Genomic DNA, 26,048 nt, shown 5'->3' with positions numbered 1-26,048 from the left:
AGCGTCACAGCCAGGGAGAAGCTGATGCTACTAATTGCTATACAGGGCGTTAAAAGAGAACGAGGGACACATTCTACACTCAATTCTATGGTTACAACCACCCAGCAATCCAACAGTTGTGGTCGTACTTGCACACTATAGCCTATGTGAGCTCCGATGGTCCTGGCCACCAGAGAGGCCGGCGCTTTTTCCTATAGTGTGCAAGCACGGCCACCACTGATGGATTGCACGGTGGTCGTAACCATGGAAACGAGCAGTGTATAATGTGATGGAAAAATAACTCCAGCCAGCAAAGGAAACAATATGGACAATCACAATGCATTAGTAAGCGCCTTGTATTAACTTGCTCTACATAATAAATGCCATTTTCTGAAGTGAGACAACCCCTTTAAATGGATGTACAGCTCTGAAATATAGGGCAGGCTTTTACAAATATCATCCACATGAAGTGGACATTTTCTGGGCGGAAAATTAGGCATACTGCAGGTTTTCGTATCTGCAGTTTATCAGATTTGTTGTGAGCTTGCCACAGATTTTCACCGCAGATGTCGCCCCTTCCAGTGTAGCAAAGATGAAATTTATAGTCAATGTGCTGCAAAGTCTGCATGTTAGGGCCCTTTCACACGAGCGAGTTTTCCGCGCGGGTGCAATGCGTTACGTGAACGCATTGCACCCGCACTGAATCCGGACCCATTCATTTCTATGGGGCTGTGCACACAAGCAGTGATTTTCACGCAACGCAGGCCCCATAGAAGTGAATGGGGCTGCGTGAAAATCGCAAGCATCCGCATGATCAGGGATGGGGGCCCGATCATATATTGTTTTTAAAATAATAGCATTCTTAATACAGAATGCATAGTACAATAGGGCTGGAGGTGTTAAAAAAATAAATAAATAATATAACTCTCCTTAATCCACTTGATCGCGCAGCCCGGCTTCTCTTCTTTCTTCTTCTTTGCTGTGCACAGGAAAAGGACCTTTGATGACGTCACTGCGCTCATCACATGGTCTGTCACATGATCCATCACCATGGTAAAAGATCATGTGATGAGCGCAGTGACGTCATCAAAGGTCCTATTCCTCAAAGAAGAAGAAAGAAGAGAAGCCGGGCTGCGCGATCAAGTGGATTAAGGCGAGTTATATTATTTATTTATTTTTTAACCCCTCCAGCCCTATTGTACTATGCATTCTGTATTCAGAATGCTATTATTTTCCCTTATAACCATGTTATAAGGGGAAATAATACAATCTACACAACCTTGAACCCAAACCTGAACTTCTGTGAAGAAGTTCGGGTCTGGGTACCACATTCAGTTTTTCCATATCACCACGACGGCCATACAAGGAGATTGACCCCTGACCTCTGTAGGGGCAGGAAGCAGAGAAAGGTTTAAATACCCCCCTCCCACCACCAAACACCAGTGTTTCCTGTCCCTACAGAGGACAGGGGCGGAGAAAGGTCTCCGCAGGCAGCCGCCGTGGAGATGAAGGTCCCGAAGTGGATGGAGTCGCGTACCTGCTTCAGCGGGACCCCCCTGTCAGCCCGCGGTCTCGTACTAACGCCGGACAGGGGGGAAAGGGAGAGACTCTCCTCCGGTCGATCTGGGGCCTGCTCCCGGAGCACAGAACGCCCGCTGGTTCACTGAAACCATGCCGCTTTGTGCGCCCAGCGCCATGCGGCACTGTACAAATTCGTCACTTCCGGGTAGCTGTGACGTTTCCGGAAGTGATGCGGACGGGGGCCGGCTTCGGGAGGCGGGAGAATTCAAATGGATCCTCCTGCTGCAGCGTCCTGCGGTGAGTGCTTACCCTCTCTGGCTATCCTTCAGGATGTCTGCGTCTGAGCATACTGAGGCCTCTACTCTGCCGTCCGTAAGTTCCCCATAGGGGAGAGTTTTCTTCCTCTCTCACCTGGGCACATTATTGATGGTTTTTTTTCTTGGCTTTTCCAGACTGCTAAGCTTTCTCTGAGAAAGCCCAAGAAGTCATCATAGTGTATTTAATGCCTTAATCGACTACCTGATGACCACCCTAAGAAGTTGTGCAGGGATTGCATTTCTAAAATTGTCCGTGAGGAACAGCCGTCCCTCATGGACGAGATTAAGTCTATGATGCATGAAGAGATTAAATCCTCCTTTTGCGGCTTTTTCTACTCTTCAAACAGAGAAACCTGTTGTTTCGGAGCCCCCCGCCAAACGCCACAAATCGGACGATTATATTTCATCCGATTCTGAGGTTTATGGCGGTTCGGCTTCCTTCTCTAGACATATGGAGGATGAATATAAGCTCTCTGAACGTGAATTTTCAGAGAACAGAAGGAAATTTTATTTCTCTTCTGAGGATATGCCCGAGCTTTTAAAAGCCGTCAGAGCTACTATGGGAGTAGAGGAGGTGCCTTCTACTCCATCAGTACAAGATGAGATGTTTGGAGGTCTCAGGGTGAAGAAATCCAAAGTCTTCCCTATTAACGATAATATCAAGGGGATGATTTTGGATGAATGGGCAGATCCGGAGAAACGGCTAGGAGTTGCCAGATCCTTCCAAAACCGGCTTCTCTTTGATCAAGAAGAAGCTAGGACCTTTAATACCATCCCTAAAATTGACGCCCAGGTAGCTAGGGTCAATAAAAAAAACAGCCTACCATTTGAAGATGCCTCTCAGCTCAAAGATCCATTGGATAGAAAGGCTGACGGCCTATTGAGAAGGTCCTGGGAGGCGGCCATGTTCACGCTTAAATCGAACATAGCAGCCACATCAGTTGCCAGATCTATGTTCATCTGGCTCTCAGAGTTAGAGAATAGGGCCTCCAGTGATTCCTCAACAAATGAGATTTTGAGTGCTATTCCCCTGTTAAAATCTGCTACAGCTTTTTTAGCGGACTCCTTTTTTAGCGGAGTCGGTACGTTTTGCAGCAGGATGCGGGTCTGTCCAATGCAGCTCGCCGTGCCTTGTGGGTGAAATGCTGGTCGGGGGGACAAAGTGTCAAAATCCAGACTGTGGCATCCCCTTTTCTGGAGAGTATGTCTTCGGACCAGAATTAGAAAAAATCCTAGAAAAGGCCTCCGATAAAAAAGAAGGGTTTTCCGGAGGAAAAAGGGGGGAGGGGTAGGGCTCCCGCCTATGCCCCCCAAAAAGGAAATGGAAACCAGTGACATCAGGGTAGGGGGGAGATTGAGGATGTTTTTTCCCTGTTGGGAGGAGATATCCTCAAACTCCTGGGCTCTGAGGATTGTAGAGTCAGGTTACAGAATACAATTCTCGGATTCCCCCCCAAAGAGATTTCTAGTCACCAAGGTTGCGATCCCAGACTTCAATCATCCTATTCACGTGGGCATTCGGGAACTACTCGCAAAATGGGTAGTGGTGGAAGTACCACGATCCGAACAAGGAAAGGGGTTCTATTCGAACCTCTTCCTAGTGAAGAAGGAGGGATCCTATCGCACAATAATAAACTTAAAGCGCCTGAACAGGTACATTACCTATCAAAAATTCAAATTAAGATCCATAGTTCCTCTGCTCCAGGACAATTCAGTAATGTGCTCTGTCAATCTGACCGACGCCTACTATCATGTACCGATACATCCCAGCTCTCAACGGTTCTTAAGGTTCGCGGTCAGAGACCATCTGGGCAGAATTCTCCATTACCAATTCACCGCTCTCCCCTTCGGCATATCATCAGCCCCTCGAGTTTTTACAAAACTAATGATCGAGGTAGTGGCTTATCTAAGGAAGGAAGGTCTGACAGTTTTTCCATACTTAGACGATTTTCTGATCTCAAACAGTTCCGCTCTTCTTCTGCAGAGAGATCTAATTTTTTTCTGTCAAACCCTAGAGGGACTGGGTTGGTTGATCAACATAGGAAAATCACAGTTAGATCCGACAACAAAAATCCAGTTCCTGGGGGTTATTCTGGATTCCCAGAAACAGATAACAACCTGTTTACCTCAGAGCAAGAAACAGGACATCCAAAAGAAAATCTCAATCTTCAACTCAAAGAGGTTCTGCTCCATCAGAGACTCAATGAGTCTCCTGGGGATCCTCACATCCTGCATACCGTCCTTTCAGTGGTGTCAGATCCATTTCCGAACCCTGCAGATGTGGATCCTCAGGGTCTGGGACAGAAGGGAATCTTCCCTAGACCAAAAGGTGATCATCCCTCAAAGGATAAAAACCTCCCTTCTTTGGTGGAAAAACAGGCTCAATATCTCCAGGGGGGTGAAGTGGTCAAAGAATCCGTATGCCCAGATCACCACGGATGCAAGCCAGTACGGTTGGGGAGCGAAGGTCGGAGATGTTTATTACCAGGGAGTCTGGCCAAAATCTTTCAGTCTCCAGTCATCAAATCTTCGAGAATTGATTGCAGTCTGGGAAACTCAAGGCCATCACGTAAGAGTCCTGTCAGACAAAACGACAGTGACAAAGTATTTAAATCATCAGGGAGGCACGGGTTCGAGCAGCCTGCTGGATTTGTCGGCAAAGATATTCACCTGGGCCGAAGCGAATGTCCAGTCAGTGTCTGCAGTCCACCTGAAAGGGTCCCTAAATGTGGAAGCAGACTACCTAAGCCGGGCAAAGATAGACCACTCAGAATGGTCCTTAAACGAGGAAGTCTTCCTGATGATATCGGACAAGTGGGGGAAACCAACAATAGATCTCTTTGCCACTCGTGTAAACTCAAAATTGCTAGTTTTTTGTTCCCTACATCCCAGAGACAGTCCGAGATTTCTGGACGCTTTCTCTTTCAGATGGAACCGAGGTCTCCATTACGCATTCCCTCCTCTTCCGTTAATACCGAGGGTGGTACAGAAGATCATACAGGACAGTACTTCAGTCATACTAGTAACACCCTATTGGCCAAAGAGGAACTGGTTCCCAATCTTGTGGAACCTTGCCAGCGAGGATCCTTGGATTCTACCAAAGAGACGAGACATCCTTCACCAAGGTCCGATTCTACACCCAGACCCGGACTTCCTCAACCTAGCAGCCTGGATCCTGAGACCCAGATCCTAAAGCATCAGGGACTATCTGATGCAGTAATTTCAACCCTAAGGCTTCCAAAAAGAAAGTCACCTTTTCAATTTACCTGAAGATTTGGAAACGGTTCTGCTCGTGGTCAGGTTCGCCCTCACCGAATACCTCAGCTCCAAACATCCAAATGATTCTGGACTTTTTACAAAAAGGTTTTGACATGGGATTAAGACCATCCACACTCAAGGTACAGGTATCAGCCCTCAGTTGCTTTTATGACACCGAACTGGCGAACCATAGGTGGATAAAGCGTTTCATGAAGGCAATAACGAGGCTACGTCCGACTCTAAGGTCTCAGGTCACTACTTGGGATTTAAACATCGTCCTTAGGGGACTATCACATCTTCTATTTGAACCTCTGAGTGACTGCTCTCTGAAGCTAAAATCCTACAAAACTGCATTCCTGGTTGCCATCACCTCAGCCAGAAGAATAAGTGAACTACAAGCACTTTCAATTAGAGAGCCTTACCTACAGGACCTGGACGACAGGATAATTCTAAAACTAGATCCGTGTTTTCTACCGAAAGTAGTCTCGAAATTTCATAAAGACCAGGAGATCACTCTTCCTTCCTTGTTTAACAACCCATCTAATGATTGGGAATCTACCCTTCATTCACTTGCTGTCAGACGGGCAGTACTGGATTACTTAGAAACCACTAAAGACTTTAGGAAGTCAGACTGCCTCTTTATCCAGTTTGGAGGAAGAAACAAGGGTCAGAAAGTTTCCAAATCCTCCATTGCCAGATGGATCAAAGCTACCATCGCTTCTTGTTATTCCTTACAGAATCTTTCCTGCCCTGATAATATCAGAGCCCACTCTACCAGGGCAATGTCATCTTCTCAAGCAGAAAGAGCGGGTGTCTCCCTTGAGGAGATCTGTAAGGCAGCCACTTGGTCCAGTATCCATACTTTTGCCAAACATTATAGATTGGACCTTTTCAAAAAGACTGATATGTCTTTCGGACAAAAAGTCCTTCAGTCTGTGAATTAGTCCGGAATTAGTACTTACCGGTAATTCATTTTCCATGAGATCACCACGACGGCCCGTATTTCCCTCCCTGTTAATTACTTGGGGGTTGATATGATGAAATATCTTCTCCTGTTTATTTTTTTTTTTCACGTGTGTATCCACCACCCTTTACTCTGGTATTTTGGAAGCACTGGTGTTTGGTGGTGGGAGGGGGGGTATTTAAACCTTTCTCTGCTTCCTGCCCCTACAGAGGTCAGGGGTCAATCTCCTTGTATGGCCGTCGTGGTGATCTCATGGAAAATGAATTACCGGTAAGTACTAATTCCGGCTTTTTATCACGCGCGTGCAAAACACATTGCACCCGCGCGATAAAAACTGAACAATGGAACGCAATCGCAGCCAAAACTGACTGCAATTGGGTACCTACTCGCGTGGGTTTGCCGCAACTTATCCGGACACGCTCGTCTGCAAGGGGCCTTAGGTTACTTTCACACCTGCGTTAGGTGCGGATCCGTTTTCAATTGCACCATGTTGTGTCAGTGAAAACGGATCCGTCCCTATTGACTTACATTGTAAGTCAGGACGGATCCGTTTGGCTCCGCATCGCCAGGCGGACACCAAAACGCTGCAAGCAGCGTTTTGGTGTCCGCATCCAGAGCAGAATGGAGGCGGATCGGAGCCAAACTGATGCATTCTGAACGGATCCTTATCCATTCAGAATGCGTTATGACTGAACTGATCTGTTTTGAACCGTTTGTGAGATCCCTGAAACGGATCTCACAAACAGAATTCAAAACGCCAGTGTGAAAGTCGCTTTATGAATGCAGGTTTTGTTGTGGGTTTGTAGCAAGATCCGCAGCGAATCATCTCATTTAGCCTTAGGCAGCCATTACATGCATTGTGATCTGATCTGCGGTTTCCTTTGCTGCTGTTGTGTGTTACTCTGTAATGTCTTTCATGAATTTTGAAGTTTGTTGTTCTCTTCTTTGGCTTTTTTTTTTAATGAACTGTTTAATGGACTTTCAATTATTAATCAGACAATAACATTCTGTTCTGCAGGGTATTAAAGACTCCATTTGGGGAATATGTACCATTTCCAAGCTGGATGCCCGGATTCAGCAGAGGCGAGAGGAGCAGAGGAAAAGACGTGCAAATAGTGCACTGGCTCAGCGCAGAGCCCAAAGCGAAGAGAGAAAGCCAGAGAAGTTAGCTCAGTCATAAGTTCTATAATTGATGTTCTCTGTCAGCAAATGGGCATCACTTTTTCATTGTATTGACGTGAAACTACCACTCCCAGCAGCTGTCAGAGCATGCTTAGGAGTGGTGATTTTGCAACATGTTGGAGCCTACTGGTCAAAAAAACTAGGGTTGTATCAGTAGCCTGGTAAACTAACAATCCATGTGGTCAGCCATATTGGTTATTACTCATCTTTCCCCAGTAACAGTTCTATAGATTTGGCAAACTCTGACTAAGGGCTCATGCACGTGAATGTGTGCCAACTGTGCCCATATTGCGGCTCTGCAATATATGAGCACTGGCCATGTGTGCACCATTTCATGGATGTGGACCCGTCCACTTGAATGGCTTGGCAATTCTAAAGATATGGAACGGAGGCACCGAGCAGAAGGACACAGAAGCACTACGGAGTGCTTATGTGTCAGTTCGGTTTGTGCCTCCGCACCGCAAAAAAAATACGCCCCTCTCTTCTGTGCGGCTACATTCCATACAGGGTTGTCACATTTTTTTTTTTTTTTGTGTGTGTCCACAGTGAGCCTCGCATCGTCACCAGAATTTTTCAGTGTTGTGCTTGGAACGGCGGAGTCTTCTGGGTATGTACCTCATTATTAAAGTGAATCTGTCTTCTAACCTGTCGTTCAGACACATAAAAAGATGGAAGTTGATTCATGCCAGTCATTGAGGTGAATTAAGCAAAACAGGATTTTCCAATTTTTTTTTTCTTCTGAAAATGGCACAATTTAGGCTCCTTTCAGGCAAGCAAGTTCCACACTCTGGACTCGCAGCGTCAGTATGCAGCAGCTCCCGTCCTGTCCTCCCAGCACTGACCGGGTCGCATATCATTATATTGACTTATGATGCTATGTAACCCTTAGGCCCCTTTCACACGGGCGAGTATTCCACGAGGATGCGATGCGTGAGTTGAACGCATTGCACCCGCACTGAATACCGACCCATTCACTTCTATGGGGCTGTTCACATGAGCGGTGATTTTCACGCATCACTTGTGCGTTGCGTGAAAATCGCAGCATGCTCTATATTCTGTGTTTTTCACGCAACGCAGGCCCCATAGAAGTGAATGGGGTTGCGCGAAAATCGCAAGCATCCGCAAGCAAGTGCGGATGTGGTGCAATTTTCAATCGCGGTTGCTAGGAGACGATCGGGATGGAGACCCGATCATTATTATTTTCCCTTATAACATGGTTATAAGGGAAAATAATAGCATTCTGAATACAGAATGCATAGTAAAATAGCGCTGGAGGGGTTAAAAAAATAAATAAAAAGTTTAACTCTCCTTAGTCAACTTGCTCGCGCAGCCCGGCATCTCCTTCTGTCTCCTTTGCTGAACAGGACCTGTGGTGATGTCACTCCGGTCATCACATGATCCATCACCATGGTCATGGATCATGTGATGACCGGAGTGACGTCACCACAGGTCCTGTTCAGCAAAGGAGACAGAAGGAGATGCCGGGCTGCTCGATCAAGTGGACTAAGGTGAGTTAAATTTTTTTATTTTATTTTTTAACCCCTCCAGCGCTATTTTACTATGCATTCTGTATTCAGAACGCTATTATTTTCCCTTAATCTACACAACCCCGATCCCAAGCCCGAACTTCTGTGAAGAAGTTCGGGTTTGGGTACCAAACATGCGCAATTTTTCTCACGCGAGTGCAAAACGCATTACAATCTTTTGCACTCGCGCGGAAAAATCGCGGGTGTTCCCGTAACGCCACACCGCACCTTTTTCCGCAACGCCTGTCTGAAAGAGGCCTTACAGTTCTGGAATGTATTGGATAACACTGACAGCATTATGTCAGTATTAATGTTATCCAATACATTCCAGAACTCTAAGGGTTACATAGCACTAGAAATTAATATAATGCAATGTGACCCGGTCAGTGCTGGGAGTTCAGGAGGGGAGCTGTCACATACTCACGCTGCGAGTCCCGATGCGTGGAACTTGCTCGTCTGAAAGGGGCCTTATAGCTGAAAATCTACACAAAATGCTGCATGCATGGGGTGTTAATTTAGAACAAGCATTGTCCTGGTCACTTCATTAACCAGCTTCGTCCAATAAAGAATGGACCAAGCTGTGTAGTTCGGGCACTCGAGCTGCCCCTAAACAGGTGATCAGGTGAAGTGCGTGTGTCGGACCGCTGGCGATCAGATATTGCTAGCCTATTCAAAGTAAAGTAATCTCCCTTCTGATAGGTCTGACCTGGCATAATATTTTCTGGCATTATATACTTCCCACACTAATAAACTAATAACAGTTGGCTGTGATAAAACTTGGGGGGGAAATGGTGACACTATGTTTGTACTATTTTACATGCAAAATTGTGTAGCTGGCTCTTTAAATGTGCTCCATAGTCCCTTACCTTTACTTGCTGCATCCATTTCCATTCTGAGAACCGTGTGTTATAAATTATGTTGAATATTTGCTCAGTGTTCTTATCAGACTTGGAGTTATACTGTCTGTGGTTTCTTTGCAGCTAAGTCTCTTCTTGTTCTACCGAATGTTTATCCCCCTGCTGCAGTCAGTCACTGCAAGAATAATTGGTGAGTAACAGCCCAGATTAAACTCATGACATCATCGCACTAGTTATGATAAAAAATCCTCAACATTGATATTGTGACACTAAGAAGGACAAGCTGTAAGGTTTTGCAAACTGTGGAAGACCAGGTGTCGGTAAGATCTGTTGATGATCAAATTTTCAAGCACCTAGCTCCAATTTGTGGCATGTTGGAGGGGCACGAAAGCCAGATTGAAAGCAAAGTTGTTGTTGTTGTTTTTTAGCCACATAAAACCTCAAAAATTGTGTGGGATGATTGTGCAATGCCTCCTGTTCATGGACATGCCAGTTATCGCCACTTGTCACAAACTCCTAGGCCAAGATGTCACAGCATTGATTAACGTATCACGTTGGTTGGGAGAACGATGACGAACCGGAATGATAACAAGAGGTGCACAGAGGTGATCCTCTGCACAGATGGATCATCTGATTAGAAGGATGGAGTGTAGTGATCCATTCTGTAGTGTAAGTGAAATTGGACGTCGCAGTGTCTACACAAACCATCAACATACGTTTGCACATTGGGCTACGAGCCAGACGTCCAGCTACATGTGTTCCACTGACCTCACACCACTGCTCTCATGGTGCACAGCAAGATGGCAATGGAGGCTGGAAAGGAGGTTTATCCTTTTCTGCAATGAGTCCTGTTTTTGTCTCGCATACAGTGATAACCATAGATTGGTCTGGAGGTCACGTGGGCAACATCATGAGGAGGACTTCACAAGGGAATGTCGCACTGGTACTACTCCCAGGATTATGGTGTAGGGTGGTATAATGTATGGTAGCCTGACCCTGTATTCTTCATTTCAGTTACACAAACAGATCAGTTGTACGGCCATTTCTCCAAAGTATCCCAGGAGCCTTTTTTTAACAGTACAAATTGTTGTACCGTGCCCTGCAGCATCTCCAGACTTGTCTTCCCATGTAGCACATCTTGGAGGTCCATTAGTGATGCAATTGCCAACCGAGCTGCCAGCAGCATATGATGATTTGCGTACCCAAGTGTGTCACGTACGTACTGCCATAGCATGTGACACAGGTGTGACTGCAAGGGATAATTTATTACTCATTTTTGCGCTCACCTTCTACTCAGGCTGCAAATTGAGCATATCTCACACCGCAACAGAGTCCATGTACCCCAGATACATGCTACCACCTACTGAATTCCAGGCCAATAGCTACCCCACCACATGCTTTCTCTGCTCTCCAGCAGTAAGGCGACAAGTCACACTTTAATGTTAGACTCTGTATGCTCTACAGATCCATTGCCTGGTAAATCAGACACTTTAATACCATAAAAGGGTTCATTGTTTATGAAATAAATGGGGGGGAAAAGGAAAACCCAACTTACAAGCTGCAGTCCTTCTGAATCCTTGGGGGTAGGAGGAAATATGGGAACACACTCAAATCTTGGGTAACACTATTCATATGGTCAGCCTCATATTTTATAATTTTGGCCCTTGATTCGGGTTTCAGAGCTGTCCCTCTAAATCAGTATTCTAGTCCCTAGTTGGTGACTGGGCAGCAGATTATCAATTTGCATATGGTTTCTTAATCCGTATGGGGTAGGGGTGCTCATCTGTGATGTCCATTCTTTGTTACTTAGGCTAATTTCAGATGAGCATGTCCACTGTGGAAAGCAGACTCCGTGTGGGAGCGTGGTTTCCCGTTATGAATACTGCTCCTGTCACAGGACTGCATGGCTTTATAACGCTGTGTGTCACTGTCTGAGCTTGCATTTGCTGAATTATACTGACAACATTATGTCAGAACAATTCAGTAGATGCAAGGTTGGGTAGAGACACACAGCGTTATAAATCATTCTAATGCCGTGTGGTCCTGTGAAAGAAGCAGTGTCCATAACGGGGAATAGCGCTCACACATGGAGCCTGTTTTCCGCAGTGGACATGCTCTTCTGAGATTAGCCTCGTACAAGGCAGACTCAAGTGTCAGAAGTCACACTCTCCCTTCGTCAGTGCTTCAGCTTAGTACCAATCCAGCAATAAAAATTCCCCTGAGCAGTTTAAGGGTAAATGCACACGTTCAAGTATTGTGTGGGCAATCCGCACTGAAATCTGTAGGTGTTCGCAGAGAAATCCGTGCGGTCCATACTGTCCCCATTGAAGTGAATAGAGAAAATCCAAACAGGAAAAATTGACATGCTGCGGATTCTAAAATCTGCACCGTAGGAAAAAATCTGCATTGTGTGCATGAGAATTTCAAATTTTCATAGAACACAATGTACATGACCTACGGAGCAGATTTTCCGCATGCAAATCCACGCAGAAAATCGGTACACAGCTCCATTTATCTCATCTGGACAGAAAGCTACAAATATATACAACCATGTATGACACTCAATACTGAATAAATTGAGCTGTTTTGAATATTTTGTTTCCATTATTATATTTTTTATTTTTATAATTTGCAAATCATTAATATGTGTATCGATCCTGTGATTTTCATAATTCCAAGAATTTTCCTACTTTGTATTGCAATAATGAGGAGTGTGTACTTATTGTGATAGATGGAAGAAAGAATTGTTTAATTACACCGCCCACTACGGGGCAAATCGCATGTGTTATGCTGGTATGAATAAGACAAAGGTCCATCAGGTTTAGCCTGTCCATCATCTATACATTCATTCATTGCAAGATTAAGTATAACCATTATTGCCATATTTAAAATCTGACATGGTATCTGTCCTTGCTACCTCTTGGGGCTAGAACAGGGATGGCAAACTGCGGCTCTCCAGTCTGTTGTAAAACTACAAATCCCATCGTGCCCTGCTGTAGGCTGATAGCTGTAGGCAGTCTGGGCATGCTGGGATTTGTAGTTTTACAACAGCTGGAGAGCCGCAGTTTGCCCATCCCTGGGGTAGAGCATTCACAATTTGACTACTCTTGAAGAACTCTTTCCTACTTAGATGTTTAGCCCATTTATTTTTTACTTTCCATTTCACCTAGCCACATGAGGGCAATTTTTTGGCTGGAGAAGTTATTTTCTAATTGTAATAGAATATTAAATGGTGCAATCTGAAGGGAAGCTGAAAAAAAATATTAAAATGGGAAAAAAACACACCATCCGCTTTGTTTTGAGTTTTGTATTTATGGCCCTGCAGGCAGGTGTCTGCTCTAGAACAACGCCATGGGTCAGTGCCATGTTTGAAACCTTTGACTTCTGCTTTACATGTATGACTGATTTTCCCAGTTCACCGCCTTACCCTGTTCCTTCATGTGCTAGTTCTTTGTATTGACCACACATATGTTTATGCATTGCAATGAGATCTCCTCTAAGTTTTTCCAACCCGAACATCCCTAATTTTTCCAGACTCATAAGAGACTAGTTAATAGTCTAGTCATCCACCTTTTAACCCTTTTTAGCTCTCCTATAGCCTTTTTACAATGTGGAACCCATAACTGAATCCCATATTTGAGTTGGGATCAGGGGCTCTTATCTTTTTATACACCAAAAATTCTTATTTGCTTTTGCATCTCCTGTCTGACATTGAGTATCGCTGATCCCCATTTTTATTTATTGCATACGCAACGATATATTGTGGCCTATGTGCAATACGTTAAGTAGATAATAATTAAAAAATTTTAAGGTTTATAAGGTAGCTAACTGAACTTGAACTTCAACATGATGTGCAGCACTGTACGCATCTCCTGAGAATTGCATGTCTTGTCAGGTGACCCGTCCTTGCATGGAGATGTCTGGTCCTGGCTGGAGTTTATCCTCACCTCTGTGTTTAGTGCGCTCTGGGTCCTTCCCCTCTTTGTCCTCAGCAAAGTGGTCAATGCCATCTGGTTCCAGGTGAGCGTTTTTGTCATATATAAGGCTAGGGCACTATGGTTTCCCACAGCTTATGTTGTAGAAATTGCTTTTCTGTTTGTGGTTATGGAGTTGGAAGGAATAGGATGTGTGTATAAAATATATACATAATAATATTATTATTATTTTGTACAAAATGTATTTGCCAAGCATCTCTAATTTATAAGTATAGCACTAGCAATTATGCATTTTTGTACTTTATTTGGTTTGCAGAGAGCTGTTGCATTGCATGTGTGTGTATATAAAATATATATATATAGTACAGACCAAAAGTTTGAACACACCTTCTCATTCAAAGAGTTTTCTTTATTTTCATGACTATGAAGGCATCAAAACTATGAATTAACACATGTGGAATTATATACATAACAAACAAGTGTGAAACAACTGAAAATATGTCATATTCTAGGTTCTTCAAACTAGCCACCTTTTGCTTTGATTACTGCTTTCCACACTCTTCGCCTTCTCTTGATGAGCCTTCCATGAGGTAAACCCCTGAAATGGTCTTCCAACAGTCCTTGAAGGAGTTCCCCAGAGATGCTAGCACATGGTTGGCCCTTTTGCCCTTCACTCTGCGGTCCAGCTCACCCCAAACCATCTCGATTGGGTTCAGGTCGGTGACTGTGGAGGCCAGGTCATCCGGCGCAGCACCCCATCACTCTCCTTCATGGTCAAATAGCCCTTACTTTCAAAGTTTTCCCAATTTTTCGGCTGACTGACTGACCTTCATTTCTTTAACCACCTCAGCCCCTATAGCTTAAAGGGTTTCTATCACTTCGTATGACATAATTAGCTGTCAGACACTAGCGATCTGCTAGTGTCTGCTCTGGCCAACCATCCTACTATAATCACTTGTGGGGCAGCGGTTTTGCTAAAAAACTAACTTATATAAATATGCTAATGAGCCTCTAGGTGCTATGTGGGCGTCATTAGCACCTGTGGCTCCGTCTACCTTCATACACAGCCGCCGCCCAGCGCGTCCCTCCAGCCCGCCCATGTCCTCCTCCGTGTGATGCAGCGGACGAGTTCTCGCGCATGCGCCGTGGCGCGGCTGTATTCGGCGCATTTGAGATCTCAGCTCGGAGCGGTCAGACATTCAATGCGCATGCGCCGAATACAGCCGCGCATGCGCATTGAATGTCTGACCGCTCCGAGCTGAGAATCTCAAATGCGCCGAATACAGCCGCGCACGGCTCATGCGCGAGAACTCGTCCGCTGCTTCACACGGAGGAGGACATGGGCGGGCTGGGAGGGACGCGCTGGGCGGCGGCTGTGTATGAAGGTAGACGGAGCCTCTAGGTGCTAATGACGCCCACATAGCACCCTAGAGGCTCATTAGCATATTTTATAAAAGTTAGTTTTTTTAGCAAAACCGCTGCCCCACAAGTGATTATAGTAGGATGGTTGGCCAGAGCAGACACTAGCAGATCGCTAGTGTCTGACAGCTAATTATGTCATACCAAGTGATAGAACCCTTTAAACACCCTTAAAAGACCAGGCACTTTTTACACTTCTGACCTACCCTACTTTCACCGTTTATTGCTACGGTCATGCAACTTACCACCCAAATGAATTTTACCTCCTTTTCTTCTCCTCACTAATAGAGCTTTCATTTGGTGGTATTTCATTGCTGCTGACATTTTACTTTTTTTGTTATTAATCGAAATTAACGATTTTTTTGCAAAAAAATGACATTTTTCACTTTCAGTTGTAAAATTTGCAAAAAAAACCGACATCCATATATAAATTTTGCTCTAAATTTATTGTTCTACATGTCTTTGATAAAAAAAAAAAATGTTTGGGTAAAAAAAAATGGTTTGGGTAAAAGTTATAGCGTTTACAAACTATGGTACAAAAATGTGAATTTCAGCTTTTTGAAGCAGCTCTGACTTTCTGAGCACCTGTCATGTTTCCTGAGGTTCTAGAATGGCCAGACAGTACAAACACCCCACAAATGACCCCATTTCGGAAGTAGACACCCTAAGGTATTCGCTGATGGGCATAGTGAGTTCATAGAACTTTTTACTTTTTGTCACAAGTTAGTGGAATATGAGACTTTGTAAGAAAACACATTCCCCAACTTCTCCTGAGTACGGAGATACCACATGTGTGACACTTTTTTACAGCCTAGGTGGGCAAAGGGGCCCACATTCCAAAGAGCACCTTTCGGATTTCACCGGCCATTTTTTACAGAATTTGATTTTAAACTCCTTACCACACATTTGGGCCCCTAGAATGCCAGGGCAGTATAACTACCCCACAAGTGACCCCATTTTGGAAAGAAGACACCCCAAGGTATTCGCTGATGGGCATAGTGAGTTCATGGAAGTTTTTATTTTTTGTCACAAGTTAGTGGAATATGAGACTTTGTAAGAAAAAATAAAAAATAAAAAAAAAATCATCATTTTCCACTAACTTGTGACAAAAAATATAAAATTCTAGGAACTCTCCATGCCCCTCACGGAATACCTTGGGGTGTCTTCTTTCCAAAATGGGGTCACTTGTGGGGTAGTTATACTGCCCTGGCATTCTAGGGGCCCAAATGTGTGGTAAGTAGGTAAATGACCTGTGAAATCCTAAAGGTGCTCTTTGGAATGTGGGCCCCTTTGCCCACCTAGGCTGCAAAAAAGTGTCACACATGTGGTATCGCCGTATTCAGGAGAAGTTGGGCAATGTGTTTTGGGGTGTCTTTTTACATATACTCATGCTGGGTGAGAGAAATATCTCGGCAAAAGACAACTTTTCCCATTTTTTTTTATACAAAGTTGGCATTTGACCAAGATATTTATCTCACCCAGCATGGGTATATGTAAAATGACACCCCAAAACACATTGCCCAACTTCTCCTGAGTACGGCGATACCACATGTGCGACACTTTTTTGCAGCCTAGATGCGCAAAGGGGCCCACATTCCTTTTTATGAGGGCATTTTTAGACATTTGGATCTCAGACTTCTTCTTACGCTTTAGGGCCCCTAGAATGCCAGGTCAGTATAAATATCCCACATGTGACCCCATTTTGGAAAGAAGACACCCCAAGGTATTCAATGAGGGGCATGGCGAGTTCATAGAAATTTTTTATTTTTTTTGGCACAAGTTAGTTTTTCTCACAAAGTCTCCCTTTCCGCTAACTTGGGACAAAAATTTCAATCTTTCATGGACTCAATATGCCCCTCACGGAATACCTGGGGGTGTCTTCTTTCCGAAATGGGGTCACATGTGGGGTATTTATACTGCCCTGGCATTCTAGGGGCCCTAAAGCATGAGAAGAAGTCTGGAATATAAATGTCTAAAAATTTTTACGCATTTGGATTCCGTGAGGGGTATAGTGAGTTCATGTGAGATTTAATTTTTTTACATAAGTTAGTGGAATATGAGACTTTGTAAGAAAAAAAAAAAAATTTCCGCTAACTTGGGCCAAAAAAATGTCTGAATGGAGCCTGACAGGGGGGTGATCAGGGAGTCTATATGGGGTGATCACCACAGTCATTGATCACGCCCCTGTTAGGCTCCATTCAGACGTCCGTATGCGTTTTGCGGATCCGATCCATCTATCAGTGGATCCGTAAAAATCATGCGGACGTCTGAATGGAGCTTTACAGGGGGGTGATCAATGACAGGGAGGTGATCAGGGAGTCTATATGGGGTGATCAGGGGTTAATAAGTGACAGGGAAGGGTGTAGTGTAGTGTGGTGCTTGGTGCTACATATTGCTGAGCTATCTGTGTCCTCTGGTGGTCGATCCAAACAAAAGGGACCACCAGAGCACCAGGTAGCAGGTATATTAGACGCTGTTATCAAAACAGCGTCTAATATACCTGTTAGGGGTTAAAAAAATCACATCTCCAGCCTGCCAGCGAACGATCGCCGCTGGCAGGCTGGAGATCCACTCGCTTACCTTCCGATCCTGTGAACGCGCGCGCCTGTGTGCGCGCGTTCACAGGAAATCTCTCGTCTCGCGAGAGGACGCGCCGGCGCGTCCAGGCGGAATGAATCAACCACCTCCAGGACGCGTCGCTGGGTTCGGCGGTCCGGAGGTGGTTAAAGTAATGATGGCCACTCGTTTTTCTTTACTTAGCTGCTTTTTCTTGCCATAATACAAATTCTAACAGTCTATTCAGTAGGACTATCAGCTGTGTATTCACCTGACTTCTCCTCAACGCAACTGATGGTCCTAACCCCATTTATAAGGCAAGAAATCCCACTTATTAAATCTGACAGGGCACACCTGTGTAGTGAAAACCATTTCAGGGGACTACCTCTTGAAGCTCATCAAGAGAATGCCAAGAGTGTGCAAAGCAAAAGGTGTTTTTTTGAATTTTTATAAATATCGCTCCTACGCCCCGCTGCGCCCTCCTGAAGTTTTTGCACTCAGTATGTTAATACCGAGGATCGGTACTAAGGGAGGAGGAGACGCCAGGGTTTCTCGTTAATGTCATTGAGGGATACAGCACCAGGTGGGGGCTGTACCCTCTCCACAGACACTAGGCTAATCAGTCTAGTGTCTGTAGGAGGCAGACATGATCTGCTGTTTTTTTGCAGGTCTTGCTGCTTTTTTTATTTTTATTATTTTATTCCTTTTTCTTTTCGTCTGCAGGTCTCTGCCTGCTGCAGGATGGGGCTCCATCGTGGATAACCACTTTAGTTGCACCCCCCGCGGGCGCGTACTTTGAGTACCTCGCCGGTCACCCAGTCCCCCATTACTGCATCTGCAGTGGCATGCCGGTAATCCCACGTAAGTGCAAGTTTGCCGAAGGGGTGACACTGCGGCGCCTGAAGACGCTGGACGGGTAAGTATTACCCCCTGCGTCCCTGTCCCATGGAGTCTCGGGTTAGTTCCCCTCCTTTGGCCTGGGGGTGGGTTTCACTTTATTCGGGGGGCCTGGGAAACCCTTCTTCTCCTGGCCACCCATGCCCCTCCCCAGCCTTCCCTTCTACCTTATTCCCTGGCTTCTGCCGGGACTAGGCCGCATCTTCTCTGGCCTGTCCTTGGGTCCCAGGTGCGACTTTTGCCCTGTTTTTCCCCTCCATGAGCATCGCTCCTCCTCGTGTGTGTGTGTGTGTGTGTGTGTGTGTGTGTGTGTGTGTGTGTTTTTTTATTTATTTATATATTTTTTATTTATTTCTTCTTCTTCTTTCCGGAGGGCCCCCGGCTTTTCGCGGCTCACTTTTTCCGGCTGCTTCATTAATCAAGGCCCTGGCCTCTACCTTGACTAGGCCGCATCCTCTCCCGCCCCTTCTAGCTTCCCGGACTATTTTCCTGGCCCCTTTCCCCCCCTATCTCATTCAAGCGCGGGCTTTAGCCCCGTGGGCGGAGTTTTCACTTAACTTCGGCTTCAGGGCCTCCATCTTGCCAGCATCAAGGATCATCCCATACAGCCTTCCTGCACGCTTCTGCGGCTGCTGCAGCACCCCTTCGGGGACACAGCACCTAGGGTCCGGTAGGACAGCCTCCGGCTGACTGTTTTTAATTTTTTACGGCTTCCAGGCTGGCAATGCTCAGAAGTCCCCCATTCCCAGCCCACCTTCGGGGTCGCCACGTATTTTTAGTGCAACCGTTGCTGTAGAGAGTCGCCATGCGGTCAGCCTGACCCTGTTTGTGCGCAGTGCTTGGTCTCCAGGCGGGCTCCCTGCCCCCCCTTTCTGTGTAGGCCCCTTCTGAATGGGCCCATTCCCTGTCCCAGGCCATAGGGAATTTAGCCCTACCCTCCCAATTCATGGTGGAGTTATTGGACCGCTTGCCTGCCCAAATGTAGCTGCCTCTGCCCCCTCCCCCTCCCCCAGGGACTCCTCTGCTAACTGGATACGCTCACGCTCATACACCAGGTCTCGTAATCGACCTTGGGTTGTCTCAACTAGGTCCTGCTCCACTTCTGTGTCCTCGGGTCACTTCCAGGACAGAAATCCCTGCCCTCATGCGGCAGCATCGGTTCTAATGCGCTTGATGCACTATATTACTCCATTATTAGGTGAAGTACCTGTACCATCTCCAGAGGCTGTAGCCATTACACCTGTGTGGTTCTAGTGGGCATCATGCAGTCGTATTTCTCCCTTATCAGGCGAAGTACAGATGCTGTAGCCATTGCACCTGTCTGGTTCTAGTGTGCACCATGCAGAGGTGGGGTACCTGTACCATCTCCAAATGCTGTAGCCATTACACCTAACTCTTTTTTTTATCAAGCAGAGTGGTCGGGGCGTTCTTGGTACTCTTATATTCTCTGATTAGTTGTGCTACATGACAGAAGCGCTGTTCGCTTGGGCCTTGCCATTGTCTGCACCTGTCAGTTTCCCCCCCCATCCCCTTACTCGGGGATTTCATTTTGCTCTGCTGGTAGCTGGCTTTTACATGTCAGTGTTCTCTCCCGGCTTTCCCTGGCGAATTCTGACATATGGATGTCTGGCGATAGTGTTATACAGAATGCTAGTCACTACACTTGGGATGGTTGGTTAACCATGGCCGATGTTGTTTTTCCCTATGGTTGCTACATTTCATTTTTCCTTTGATAATCTGGCTATTGTCCTCATGTGGTCCAGTTCTGTGGACCCTACTTGAGCCTCTGACTGGGTAATTCTGCTTGGAGTCCCTGCCCAATGGTTCTTAGACCATCTAGCTACCCTGGCCTTCACTGGCCTGTTTCCTCTGGGGAAGCTACTCATGGCATCTCTGACCGCACATGCTCTGTATGACGACTGCTTCTTTAGGCCCGGTTTGTTCGTTTTTTTTCCCTCCTGGGTCCCCATAGTCTTGTTTCCCTCTTGAGATTCTAACCTCTCTTCCCGTCTCCCTAGGTTCAGGTCCTGGTGTTGTTGCTACTGTTTGCAACTTACATTAGTTTTGGCCACTTCTGGGATGGCCTGCGACTGGTTCCTTTTTTCCTGAGACTTCATGTGGCCAGGGATTCTCTGGTCTTACATTTCACAGTGATGTTTTTCCAGTTTTTTTTTTGAGGCTCGATTCTCGCCTCCTTTGTACGGGACTTATGTCATTACGTTCACTTCTCCTGGCCATTACCGAGGACTCCCCTCCTCCCCAGGGGTTGGCTGCTTTCTCTGGCAGGATGGGGTTTCCACCTTCTCCTAGGGTGTTTCTCTTTTCCCACCTGCCTTGCAGTGGAAGGAGGCTTGCTCACTTCCCATGGTGAGTCTTTGCTATTCTTTCTCTCAATCGTTCAGCCTCCAGTGCTTCCTTGTTTCCTCTATACCCTGGCCTTCACATGGTGTTTGCCACGGACAGGCCATGTTTTTGGTGTCAGACAATTTAGAGGGTTTTTTTCCTTGCTGGATCCTCTTACTGATCGGGTTCCATTGCTTCCAGGCTTTATGGTATCGCCTTGCTTTTGTCGAGGGGTGGTCCACTGGGTCTTCCTTTAGCTTGTCTCCAGGAAGTTTTTTCCTTGGTTCAGGACTGCTCCTGTCCTTTTCCCAGGCATTTTCTCTCCCGCCTGGTTCCCTCATAGTCTAATATTTCTTGTTTGGTCTGTCCTCTTATAGATCCTCCTCCTGGAGCATCTTTCTATATGCAGAGTGCTAGGTCCTTACCAACAGATGCCTTCCGGTTGTGCTGCTCTCCTGTTTCTTCAGGGGGAGCCCTGGCTCTTCCAGATCCTTCCTCGGGCTCTCTAATGCGCACTTGTTCAACTCTTGGTTCTTGCGCAGGACATCTAGCCCTGCTCCCTGTTCTCTAGCTTCTTATTTTTCCCACCTTGGGTGGAGCTGGGTGTTTCCCTTTGTTCCTTTCTTGCATATGGCCTTTTTTCCCAGGCACTTGTCCTTGGGATCGTGACTGTCTCCCATAATTTTTTTTTCTCTTTGGACTCTTCCTGGTCCTGGATCCTCTCTGCTCACTTCCTTAGTTTTCTATCTACGATTTAATGCTATGGCCTCTCCTGGTCCTGATGGGTCACATGGTTCTCCTGCACCTATGCGTCCAACTTTTTTGCATGAAATTTCCTTCCCACCTTCGAGGACTGCTTTTGGACGTCCCATTGTGCTGTGTTTCCCAATGACATTAACAAGAAATTTGGATTTTTGTACTTGCCGTAAAATCAGTTTCTTGTTCAATTCATTGGGGGACACAGATCCCACTCTTTGTTTTCATTTATCTTTCTGTCACCAGGCTCCTGCTCTTCATCCTTCCCCGGTCCAGGACATGTTGGTTATTTGCTTTTGTTTCTCTCTACTGCTATTGGTACAAACTCATTAGCCTAGTGTCTGTGAAGAGGGAACAGCCCACCTGGGCGGAGCCAACCTTTTTAATATCTAGTGTCGCCTTCTAGTGGTAGCTGGGCGTATACCCATGATGCTGTGTCCCCCAGTGAATTGAACGATAAACGAATTTTACGGTAAATGCAAAAATCAAATTTTCTTAATGGGCACCTCCTTCTCCCTGGCTGTTCCGCGATCCAATCACATCGGAGAGTGTCACAGCCAGGGAAGTTTTTTCTCCCTGACTGTAACGCTCTCCAATGTGATTGGATCGCGGCACAGGCTGGGAGAAGGAGACGCCCATTGTGAAACCCTGGCGTCTTCTCCTCCCTGTACCAGTGCTCGTATTGGCATACTGAGCGCGAAAACTTCAGGAGGGAGCAGCAGGGCGTAGGAGAGATGTTTTTTTAAAAAAAAGTGATATATTTCAAAGGTGTCGCAATGCGACTTGCTGTGACTACAACGCGACAGTCGGATTTTTTTGCCACTGTCACATCGCAGCATGTCACATTGCGACACCATTGAAATAAATTTTATTAAATGTCGCCATGTAGCCATACCTATTTGTGTAGCATTACTTTTCTGCAACTTGCTGTTGCTGTGTAGCCTTAGCCTAACTGCCTCCCAACTGCGCTGTGTGGCATCATCCTAACTGATGAGATTGATATCCCTAAAGTTTAAAGGAGTTATCCAGGAAAATATATTCTCAGGATAGGTCATCAGTATCAGAGCTGCGGTGGTGCGACACCAATCAGCTGTTAGAAGAGGCCTTGAGCACTGCAGCCTCTTCCTAGGCCAGGGACGTCACTGTACATCGTCACATGGCCTAGTTAGAGCTCCACCCCATTCAAGTCAATGGGCTGAGCTGCAATACCAAGCACAGCCACTATACAATGTTCGGCGCTGTCCGTGGAAAGCTGCTGGGAACCTGCATTGCCCTTCAGAGCTTCGGTGAGCACAGCGGCTCCCTGCAACAGCTGATCGACAGGGATGCCGGGGCTTGGACCCCTCCGATGTGATAATGATGACCTATCCTGAGGATAAGTAATCATTATCTTTTCCAGGATAACCCCTTTAAGTGACTTTGTTTGAGCTGTGTTTATCAGATGATTGAATACAGTTGTACAGTTGAAAAGCTCCTCATAAATCTTTACTGAAGGGATATTAATTGCCGATAACGTAAGGCCAAAAGTAATATGTTCTGTTCTCCTTCCAGGACATTGCAGATTTGGCTTTTGAGATGTCCGGTAGAAAAGCACAGCCCTTTCCCAGTGTCAGTAAGATCATTGCTGACATGCTGTTTAACCTTCTGCTGCAGGCTCTTTTCCTCATTCAGGTAACTCTAGAGTCTACTCTAGACTATATTCAGCAAGCTGCTCTGTCACCAGGCTATAGATACACCCAAGCCGTCGCATTCATTTCAATGGGACAGATCGCTCCTATACAAGTGTATGGGAACGATCCATCCCATTGAAATGAATCGGACGGTTAGGTGTAATTATACCTGCTCACCGCTGCACAAGCGACGGCGAGAAGGTAAACAGTGAAGAGGAGGCAGCGCTGGTACGGCGCGCGCCTCCTCTTCAAACAGCTGATCGGCGGGGGTGCCGGGTGTCAGACTCCAGCCGATCTGTTATTGATGACCTATTCTGAGGATAGGTCATCAATATTAAAAGCCCGGCGAACCCCTTTAAGTAAAGTAACAGTCACAAAGAGTTTTGTCTACAAGTGGGCAGGCTCCGTCGACCAGTGCCCAACATGGCACTCGGCCGACACCCATATGATACAAAGAAAGATGATGGTATCAAGACATCTAGGCCCACCTAAAGGTTAGTACACATGTACAGTTACTTCATACTGCAAAAATGTGGCCAGATATAAATATCAATAAAGAACTTCATGATGTTAAAGGGGAAAATCTATTAAAAATCTCTTTACAGTAGATGAGAATAATACAATATCACAGTCCATATGGTCAGATGTCAGCACATGAGTGACTGTATTTTACATGGGCTGAGATTTGTCTTCTGTGTGACTACAGGGAATGTTTGTCAGTCTCTTTCCAATAGAAGTGATTGGACAGCTCATCAGTCTGCTGCACATGTCTCTGCTCTACTCCCTCTACTGCTTTGAATACAGATGGTTCAACAAAGGTAAAAACTGTTTCCTTTATCGATAGTCACCTAATAACAAAAGTCAACGAACCATACACTAATGTCATAATGTCTGTTTGCCTTTTTCTCTTCTGTCTTCGTTTCTTTCTCACTATTTGTTTCTTCACATCCCTTCTGTTTCGCTTTTTTGCTCTTTTTTTGTCTTTTTACCTCTTTATCCTTTTCTCTTCTGTTTCTTCCTCTCTCTTTCTCTTTTTGTATTTTTTTGTTTCCAGGGATTGAGATGCATCAGCGTTTATCGAACATTGAGCGTAACTGGCCTTATTACTTTGGCTTTGGTTTGCCTCTCGCTTCACTCACAGCCATGCAGTCATCTTATATCATCAGGTTTGCATATTATGCTGGTTGAGATTTAGTTGTGTGTTTAAAAAAAAAATGTTTTGATCATATTGGTAGCAGCTGATTGCTCATTTCTCCATGATAATAATGTTCCCACTTTTGCAGTGGCTGCCTCTTCTCCATTCTCTTCCCTCTCTTTATCATCAGTGCAAATGAAGCAAAGACACCTGGGAAGGCATAGTAAGTATTGTCTTACCTAGTATAGAAAGGACACTACTTAAAGTGGCATTCCAGCTCCCACAAATAAATGTACAGTTCCACGCGGGTTTTCAAGATCTCCGTATGCTGCCTTTCCATAGGAATCTTCATTTTTCACTTCCAGGGGATACAAATGTGTCTTGCATGTGATACATAGCTGTGTCAGTTGGACATGATCAGAAGAAGGTTTTAGTTTCTGTAGCAAAAAATAAATAAAAAATTCATTCACTCTTAAAGGGATTATCCAAGATCTATTATGCACCCCCCCCCCCCCCCCCCCATATGCCCAGGCTTCTCACAGAGGTTGTTCTTACCTCGCGGGTGATGCTGGGGAGGCTTGTCCCCGTAGTGGCCTGCTATTGGCTGACATCCCCCACCCACCCCTCCCTCTGTCGCCGGATGTTTTCATTTGCGTGACGTGGAGATACATCGGCGGCCGTGCCAGCATCAAAAGTGATGCGGGTGCCTGGAAGCAAGGTAAGTACAACCTATGTGAGGGGCCCAGGCATATTGGGGGGGCGCATTATAGATCTTGAATAACCCCTTTAGCAAGAAAAGATCATAAAAAGGAAGTGACTTCTATTGAGGCAGTCTTCAGGAGTGAGGTAGAAGTCACAGCACTTGGACCCTCACCAATCAAGACCTTTGATATGTTACTCTAACATATCAAAAGTTTCTGTAAAGCACAGTTACTCTTTAAAGAGGACCTTTCACCACTCCTGACATGCCTATTTTAATAGCTACATGCATTTCCAACGTACTAACAATTCTGGAGCATCTATTCTTATCTCTCTATGTTGTGCCATTCCTTTATTATTTCTACTAGAAGTTTATGAATGAAATGCTAGCAGTCTGCAGTAAGGGTACAGAGGGGAGGTAGAAATGGTGTGCCAGAAATGGGCTAATGCCAGAAATGGATTTAAACAAAATTTAGAAATATAAAAGATGATCCACTTCTGGCTTTGGCTAAAAAAAAAAAAAAAAACTGCAGTGGTGTTTTTCCAAATGCCTTGTGTACCACCTGAATGCAGAGCAGGTAAGTGGGCACGAGATCTGCAGTCTAATTGTCCTCCATTTCTGTATTGACAGCCACTTCCAGCTGCGTCTCTTCTCACTGGTTGTTTTCCTCAGCAACCGGCTCTTTCACAAGACTGTGTACCTGCAGTCCAACCTGAGCACGACTACCAGCCCTCACCCGTCTCCTGCCAAACACAAGGCCACATTGGGACATTGATTTGAGGAAAAGTCCGTCCCCGTCGACCACCATGTTTTTAATTCTTTCCGACTGTCACAAGTGTTCTTTCTGCCACTCTGTGTTTTGTTTTTTTTTCTTTTTGTTCCTCTCTTTATTGATGGGACCCCCCCCCCCCCCCCCTCCCCCAGTCCTGAGACTTTTGCACGTTTGTAAAACTTTTGCGTGTGTCAAACTAGTGCAGCCCTGACCTGGATTATCCACTTTTTACGGTTTGTAATAAAATCTTTAAGAATCAAC

General features: G+C 45.6%; 1 protein-coding gene across 4 annotated transcripts in view; it reads left to right on the top strand.

Annotated features, from left to right (window-relative positions):
* EI24 (EI24 autophagy associated transmembrane protein) overlaps positions 1 to 26,048 on the top strand; it is a 30,084-nt gene that overhangs the window by 3,543 nt on the left and 493 nt on the right. For all 4 annotated transcript variants that reach the window (XM_040431107.1, XM_040431104.1, XM_040431106.1 and 1 more), the window contains 9 exons: positions 7,058 to 7,203; positions 7,768 to 7,828; positions 9,728 to 9,794; positions 13,500 to 13,624; positions 23,062 to 23,181; positions 23,887 to 23,998; positions 24,235 to 24,346; positions 24,464 to 24,538; positions 25,646 to 26,048. The exon at positions 25,646 to 26,048 is cut by the window's right edge and continues 493 nt beyond it. In XM_040431107.1, coding sequence (XP_040287041.1) covers positions 7,058 to 7,203; positions 7,768 to 7,828; positions 9,728 to 9,794; positions 13,500 to 13,624; positions 23,062 to 23,181; positions 23,887 to 23,998; positions 24,235 to 24,346; positions 24,464 to 24,538; positions 25,646 to 25,790 — 963 coding nt within the window. In that variant the 3' untranslated portion in view covers positions 25,791 to 26,048. The remainder of the gene's footprint in view (positions 1 to 7,057; positions 7,204 to 7,767; positions 7,829 to 9,727; positions 9,795 to 13,499; positions 13,625 to 23,061; positions 23,182 to 23,886; positions 23,999 to 24,234; positions 24,347 to 24,463; positions 24,539 to 25,645) is intronic.

This window comes from Bufo bufo, chromosome 1 (assembly GCF_905171765.1).
Source record: "Bufo bufo chromosome 1, aBufBuf1.1, whole genome shotgun sequence".
Classification (NCBI taxonomy): Eukaryota; Metazoa; Chordata; class Amphibia; order Anura; family Bufonidae; genus Bufo; species Bufo bufo.
Note: the sequence above shows the minus strand (reverse complement) of the source record. Positions and strands in the feature narration are given on the sequence as shown.